Source organism: Notamacropus eugenii, chromosome 1 (assembly GCF_028372415.1).
Source record: "Notamacropus eugenii isolate mMacEug1 chromosome 1, mMacEug1.pri_v2, whole genome shotgun sequence".
NCBI classification, from domain to species: Eukaryota; Metazoa; Chordata; class Mammalia; order Diprotodontia; family Macropodidae; genus Notamacropus; species Notamacropus eugenii.
Window position 1 is genome coordinate 123,186,424 of NC_092872.1, and position 8,635 is coordinate 123,195,058.

Below are 8,635 nucleotides of genomic sequence, written 5' to 3' on the forward strand. Positions count from 1 at the left end.
AGGGTAACCTCCAGCCAACTTGCATACTGCAATGAATACAATACTGAGATACCCTGTGACTTAGGAAATATGTGGAAACAACATGCTCAATTGTTCCATTAACCAACATGGAAGATTTCTTTGAACATAAATCAAGAAATACAATGAAGACTAAAAAGGTGGTGCATATCCACAATTCCCTCCCTCTACTCTGTTCAGCTACACCATGAATCTTGGACTGTTTTTCTGGATGTTTTCACAGTCGTTATTTCCTCTCACAATGAAGTCATTGGGGAACCACACTAACGCAGGTCAGCCTTTCACCGAAGAAAAAACTATGCAGCAATATATGTAAAGGGTAAACCTCCAGATATCTTCTCTACAGCAAATGACCTCAGCACAAGGTTTGCCAGTTGCCTGGCAATATTTGCAAATATCGCATTCTCAATTGCTCTATTGGTCAATATGGAAGATTTATTGGAATATAACTCAACAAACATATTGTATACAAAGAAGCTGCAACTTAACCAGCATTGGATTCCTGTACTGTTTTTGTGCATGTCATGAGTTTGAATCTACTACATATTGCGTGGAAGTTTGATCAACATTGAAGACAATGGGAGAACAAATAAACACATTTTGGCAATTAACTTAAAGAGAAAATTCTGAAGTGATACCTGTTAAGGGTAAACCTCAAAATAACTTATCTGGAGCAAAGAACACAAAATAATGTTGGCTGGCACCTTGGGAGATGTTCCTAAACTTAACTTTCTCAATTGTTCCATTGCAAATACGGACGATTTATTTGAATATAACTCAACCAATACATTGAATACAATGATGCTGCCACTTAAAAACACTGTTTTCTTGTGCTCTACTCCATGATGACATGACTCTGATTCTCCCACATATTACCTGGAAGATTTCATAATACGTAATGTTTCTCCCATTAAAGTCAGCAGGCATACAAATAAACACATTTTGGAAAATCACAGGAAAGAAAACTTTGAAGTGATATATGTAAAGGGTAAACGTCCAGTCACCTGATCTACAGCAATGAATTCAATGCAAAGAGAGTCAGCAACTTAGGCAATATATCAAAACTTAACTTTCTCAATTGCTCTATTAGTCAATATGGAAGATTTATTGGAAGATAGCCCAGCAAATGCATTGAATACAAGTAAACTGCTCCATACTAAGATTAGGTCACAGTACTGTCTTCAAACACATGAGGAGTTTCACTCTCCTGAATATTCTCGGTGTTTTCTCAATATTTCATGTTTCTCTTTTTGAAGTCAGTGGGAGATGAAATAAACACATTTTGGCAATTATTCTAAAAAGAAAATTATGAAGTGACGTATTTAAAAGGCACGTATCTACAGCTATGAACAGGATCCAATGATGGCCAACATTGATGAAAAGGGTTAAACTCCAAAAACCTTAACTTTTAACAAAGAACATAATTCTAGGATTGCCATTGACTTTTGAGAAATTTGCAACTTAACATTTCTTAATTTTTCCATTGGCCAACATGAAAATGTTCTTGGAATACAAGTCAACAACTACGTTGAATACTAAAAAGAGGGTGCATATACACAATTCGCTCCTTTTACTCTGTTCAGCTACGTCATGAGTCTCAGACCTTTTTTCTGGATGTTTTGGTAATTGTTATTTTCTCATGGAAGCAAATCGGGAATCAAATTAACACATTTTGGCCTTACACCTAAAGAGAAAACTCTGAAGTGATATATGTAAAGGCTACACCTGCACATATCTTATCCCCAGCTATGAACATGATACCATGATGGCCAGTAAATTCGCAAATACGTACAAACTTAGGTTCCTCAATTGCTTTATTGGTCAATATGGAAGATTTATTGAAGTATATTTCAACAAGTACGTTGAATACAAAGAAATTGCTACATACACAGCATTGGATCATGGTATGCTCTTCAAGGACATCATGAGATTCCCTCTTCAACATATTACCTGAATGTTATCTCAACATTTATTGTTTCAGCCATTAATGTGAATGGGAAACCAAATGAACACATTTTGGTCATTCACTTAAGAGAGAACTCTGAAGTGACTGATGAATAGCCTAAACCTCCTGAGACTTTATCTATAATAATACACAAATTTCAAGAATGTCCTTTACATTGGAGAAAATTTCAAACCTAAATTTCTTAATAGCTCCATTGGCTAACATGGAAGATTTCTTTGAACATAAATCAAGAAACACATTGAAGACTAAAAAAGTGGTGCATATCCACAATTCCTTTCCTCTGCTCTGTTCAGCTACAGCATGAGTCTTGGACTGTTTTTCTGGACGTTTTCGCAGTCGTTATTTCCTCTCACATTGAAGTCATTGGGGAACCACATTAATGAAGTTTGGCCTTTCACCTAAGGAGACAACTTTGAAGTAATATATGTAAAGGGTAAACCTCCAGATATCTTCCCTACAGCAATGACCTCAGCACAAGGTTTGCCAGTTGCCTGGGCGATATTTGCAAATATCATATTCTCAATTGCTCTATTGGTCAATATGGGAGATTTATTGGAATATAACTCAACAAACATATTGTATACAAAGAAGCTATGACTTACCCAGCATTGGATTCCTGTACTGTTTTCATGCCTATCATGAGTTTGAATCTGCTACATATTTCGTGGAAGTTTGATCAACATTAATGTCGCTCACACTGAAGACAATGGGAGACCAAATAAACACATTTTGGCCATTAAGCTAAAGAGAAAATTCTGAAATAGGATATGAAAAAGGTACTTATCTCCAGCAATGAACACGATACAAAGATGACCAATATTTATGAAAAGAGTAAAACTCCAAAGACCTTACCTGTAGCAAAGGACACAATTCAAGTATTTCCATTGATTTTCGAGAAATTTGCAACTTTACATTTTTTCATTGCTCCATTGGCCAACATGGAAGACTTCTTTGAATAGAAATCCACTAATACATTGAATACTAGGAAGGTGGTGCATATCCACAATTGCCTCCCTCTATTCTCTTCAGCTACGTCATGAGTCTGGGACCCTTTTTCTGGGCTGCTTCACCATCGTTATTTTCTCTCTCATTGACTTCAATGGGGAACCAAATTAACGGATTTTGGTTTTTCACCTAAAGAGAAAACAATGAAGTAATGTAAGTAAAGGGTACACCTGAAGACATCTTATCCCCAGCAATGAGCATGATACAAAGATGGCCAGTGAATTTGGAAATATTTGCAAACTTAAGTTTCTCAATTGCTCTATTGGTCAATATGATCAGTTGGTCAATATGGTCAATAATGGGACATAATTGTCAGGAAGACATGCAGGAAATGCGGGAAATTTTCCTGGTGCTTACACCACACACAGTTTCTGAAGGAAGAGAGAATTCAACAGATGACCTGAAGGGATACAAAGAAGAAACACTGGGCAGCAAGATGTGAAGACTAACTGATGTAACTGTTTGGTTTGAAGATGAGTGTGAAGATGAGCAGGATTAAGAAAGGCTGGCTAGGGTTTGACTGTCAAAGTCCTTAGTAGTCAATATTTCTCTTCTGAAACATTTACAGGCTCGTGAGTTACTCTGCTGAACAACAGGGAATTTCTTTTTGAACTTTCTATGTTATCTTATGGTCATCTAATTATAACATCCGTACACTATGTAACTCGATGCCAATATGCAGGAAAGCAAGCCACAAGCTGCTGAGAATGACGAGAAGAGAGAGCATCAACACCTCGTGAGGAAATGAATATGGGGAGGGGAAACATGTATCTGGATGAAAAAAGCAACAAAAACTCGAATTAGAGACTGAGACCCTGATAATCTCCACCGTCAAATTGATGAAAGCAAAGGGATCGCTGGTTCCTTTCTCTTCCTGGTTCCAATGAAGCCATGTACTACTGTGGTCGTTTAGGACTTTCTGATGGCTGCTCTTTTCTCACGATGTATTGGCATCATGCTATGAAATCTTTCTAACTGTTCAAGTGTCTGAAAATTCACAGGCTTTAGTAAGCAGACTTGTAAGATTTTTTGAAAGAAGTTCATTGCACATTTTCTTCAGTTTGCGTTTTATTGAATAGACATAGGGAATCAATAAGCAAAGGCTTCACAAGCCAGGGGATCAGAGAGAGACGAATGAAGTTTGCGAGGCAGTGTGGATGGACATCTGACTCGGAAACGAGCAAGGCCTGATCTGGTGTCTCACCCGTGCTTTTGATATTACCTGTGTGACTCTTTACAAACCACTTCTGGTTTCAGTGCTCTAGTCAGTTCTCTGAAACCTTCTTTTCACAGAAAGTACTAACCTGCCCTGGTCAAAGGAATTAATTGCTCCCAGTGGCTTACAAGTCTAATCTCTAGCACTAAAAGGAATTGTAGGATATGGACTTGCACTGTAGGGATGTCATCTGTAGAAGAAGTTCATTATAATGAAATTGATCTTATTGGGTTTCCTGAAAATAACCATCAGAGTAGAAAAGTGATTTACAAGAGAACGTAATTTCTAAATTTAACTCATTACAGGACACAGGAATTTCTGAACTAAATTCAAAGACAAAGAATCAGGCCTGAAGAACTGCCAGGATTATTTTTTTCTTCTGAAATGACAAACTCAATCTGATTATCTCAAAAGAGAAAGGGAACAAAACCTAACTCTTAATATGTGAAACCACTAACAAGGACCATCTCAAAAGAAGTAGGAAAAAATCCTCTTCCTTGATAGCATACTGTGAGGGGAAGTCAAAGAAAATGGAATCTGAATCACTAAGTAACTCTTTAAGTTACTCTGATTAGGTCAAGAAACATGACAGCAAGTTATGCAGAGAATACACCAGCAGTTCATGTGAAATTCACTGTATAAGTGTCAGTTGCCTCAGACCTAGCCAAGAATATGGTTGCATGGAGCGAAATTCACAAGAATGAAAAGACTGACAGAATTTCTCTAGATGAGGAAGAGATAAGTGCATATGCTCCAGGTCAACAAAATGTATTGAAACACAATCAACTTAAACACTGAAACCTGAATATGACACAATGATCATCATTTACGGAGTTTGTAAGGACAGCATTACAAAGATATTCTTTGATAGGATAAATGTATGCCATTCTAATCTAATTTCATAGAAGCAATTATTGTGACTCTGTACTTAGAGTTTTTATTCCTTAGTGTTAGATATGAGTTGTCATGATTAAGGTTCAAAATATCTCCACCACACCAAATCTAACCCTATCAGCCCTCTCTCACTGAAAACAAAGTCAAGGGCAAGTCATGTCATCATTTCCCTGATGCCATGGGGTTCTTCGGCAAAGAAGGAAAAACACAACCACATTATACAATAAAAAATGAAAACACTTGGGTTAAGTATTTTAGATTATGCAGTGAGACACAGGGATCAACAAACCTGGAGGCTATTTCTGGCAACACACCTTTTTTGTTTGGTGCCCTATAGATCTGGTGAGTACTCGTCTGTGAGTGAGGAGTCCTTAGGGTTGAACGCACAAACAAGAATGCTGTGTGTGTGTGTGTGTGTGTGTGTGTGTGTATCTGTATGTGTGGGAAGAATGTGGGTTTTCCTCACCTGAGCCCCATTGCGGCTTGCATCTCACCTCTAATTTTGATAGGGGAGTTCCAAACTATGACTGTCTTGACTGACACAGCAAGATGTAGGCATCTTTGCCCCCCATTTCCCTAACACACTTAACCAAGGGTGATTAGGGAATGTTGTAGGAAGCAGTCCTCCCATTGCCAGCAACTAGCTTTGAAAAAATCGGACTAGAATAACGTCAGAGTATTAAGCCCTCTGCTGTGTCTCCCTGTTACAACAGATCAACAGTGAAGCAATGCAAGCACACATCCTGTGTACAAGTATTTATCAGTCTTACACTCAACAAACTAGATGTTTTCATATCGAGGAAAAGGTAAATTGATGAAAATTAAGCTTTGGGGAAGATGACCCTAAGAATCCAAAACCAGAGAACAACTATCTGAGATGGATATTTTTGCGTGAATATTAATTCATATAAGCCGAATTGTTTACCTTGTTAAATACTTTAAAAGGCAAGGAGGAAATCGCAGTTATCTTGGAGAAGACTTATTTCTGAGAGTGATCAGTGCTTGTGGAATATGTTACACTGATGAAGGGTGAAAATAAAATATCTGTCCCAAAAGACCTGGTTGATTCTAGGCTGCATGAGAGGAGAAATAAGCATGAATTTTGCCATCGCATTATTTACCATTGATTCTTTCTTATCTATTGCAATAAAGACTGGAATGTAACAACTTGAGAAAAGAAGCGATCCACTCAAAATTCATAATGTTAACTGCAGAGGCTTCTCCTTTAGCTTCTTTACCTTCTGTTTTGTGAGGGAGCTGTCATTTGAGGGACGCGTTTTGCTTCTGGAATCACAGCCCTGTATGCGTTCTCAGGGCCACTTACAGCTCCAGCTCTTTCTTCACTTTGGACAGGACTCATTCTAGAGCATGTGGATCGTTACAGGCTTTTAGTCACTGGCAGTGATTGGACAGGATGATGCAAGTTCACAGTGACATCTTTAGGACGTCTGTAACTGTCTTTTTTCCGACAACTGATGGTAGATTCATCTGAAAAGGAAATAGTGGAGCTAAATTGTGTATCACTTCTATCCACCTGACAGATGATGTAAATTTCTCACGAGATGGAACTCAAATTACTACCGAAGTTTAGGACTTGATCTTGTTAATTTACACATCATCTATTTTATCTCTTGTGTCACGTGTGAAAAAATCATCCTGGCAATGGTTTCTTTCTTTGTTTCAGCCAATCGTCTCTTTCTCGGATATCCAGCTCTTACTTCCTCATGAAAATTTATCTCCATGAGTAGTCCCAAAGAATTACTTAGTAAGATGCTGGAGGAAAGACTTTTCTCTTGAGATACCCTTTCAAAAATACCACCCACATTGGACTTCTCCAATTCTTCTTTTGTGTTAGGAAATAGGTTCTTCACCAACAATGTGCAACCTGTGCTTCACTAACAGCGAAATAATCAGGTGAGAGAACTCCCCTTTAGTAATGGAAGTTGGCACGCTCTCTGACTCATTTAGTCTTACAGAGTGTCCCAGAGCACAAAGTGGTGAAGCAATTTGCTGAGGATCACCTAGCCAGGCTGTGTCAGAGATGACACTTCAATCTATGTCTCTGTGACTTTGAGGAGAGCTCTCTATCCACCACGTTCAAACACTTTCTCACAGAAAATACTCACAGTTACCATCCGTTCACGGACATTATTTTCTGTAACGACCTCCCATTTGCTCTATGTTTAGTCGCAATAATATTGTAACATCTGAACTACTTTAATCACATGGCAAGATTGCTTTTTATTCACTAATCTAACTTCTTACAGATTAATCTTTTAACTTTTAATCTTTTTAATCTTTACTCTTTTAACAATCAATTCAGCATGAAAAAGTTTATCGAGCTTAAGCATTTTCTTTTAAAATATGACAAGACTACTTCTATACTAGGACACAAAAGTGCAAGTAAAGGAGTATGATGTAAGAAAGTGATAGAAGCAGCAGAGGAGGGAATCCACATTTACTTTCTTTAGCTTTAAACTTGCTCTGACACTTCATTCAGTCATAGCATTCCTTCAAGTTATTATTCCCCAATATCTTTCCTCCTTTATACTCTCTCAGTGCAAGAGGTATTTATATTCACTCCTCTCGCAATTTTATCTTGCCATAAGGCTAAGACTCTACGGAAGCTGTTGACTCCTAGATTATCAATGGCATCTTCACTGCGAAATCTGATAGTCTTTTTCTCCGTCTTCCTCTTCCTGCAACTTACACAGCAACATAGCCTTGCTCAGGAGGTTGACCCACCCATTTGCAGAACAACTTCATTGCTTGAGAGGGTGCAAAAAAAAATTATGGGAAAGAAACGGTAATGGACTGTGGTGTGCCTCTGAAACCTGGACATTAGACCAGCACCATGCCAAGGAACTGAATCGCTTCCATCTGAATTTTCTTATTAAAGTACTGAATATCATCTGGCAAGATAGGTTAAGGTTCCAGACCTTGTGGTCCTTACTCGGAACTGAACTGCCAAGTATTCAAACTCTCCAACTCCATTTGGGATGGTGATGGTGAATCTCAAATTTGCGCTAGCCAAAAAGCTTTTTACGAAGAACTGCCGAAGGGAAGTGTTCACATGGGAGTTAGAAAAATCCACAACACTCTGAAGTTCTCTCTTAAGAATTTTGGAATTGACTGTTTGTCCTGGGATACACTGACACAGGACCATTCTTCGTCACCTGCCCACATCAGAGAAGGTTTTGTACTTTGTGAACAAAGCACAATTGAGACAGCTACAATCTCTGGTGACATCTGACTCACGTCTTTAATTTCCAGGAGAGAGAGATAGCTTATGTAGCTACAGGTGAGCAATATTTGTTTGTATTGGCATATTCTATGTGGATATCATTCCAGATGTGGAAATAGACAGATGATTGTCCCCCCGCAGAAATGAGGAAAGCACACTATATCTGACTGAGAGCATAGGCTGAGGGGAATGATGGCTCAATCTGTCTGTTTCCACAGCACCTATAGTAGTGTCAAGAACAATGAAATCATGGTTCCTTGGGCTAAGAGAACATATAATTCGTTTTGTTTCT

At 38.2% G+C, this 8,635-nt stretch overlaps 1 protein-coding gene across 1 annotated transcript in view; it reads right to left on the reverse strand.

Moving 5' to 3' along the window:
• The window catches only part of LOC140507455 (uncharacterized), an 86,764-nt gene extending 78,499 nt beyond the window's left edge, over positions 1 to 8,265 (reverse strand). The window contains exons 1-2 of the mRNA XM_072615562.1: positions 8,039 to 8,265; positions 6,338 to 6,460 (exon numbers count right to left, since the gene is read on the reverse strand). Coding sequence (XP_072471663.1) covers positions 6,338 to 6,460; positions 8,039 to 8,265 — 350 coding nt within the window. The remainder of the gene's footprint in view (positions 1 to 6,337; positions 6,461 to 8,038) is intronic.
• Between the last annotated feature and the right edge of the window lie 370 nt (positions 8,266 to 8,635).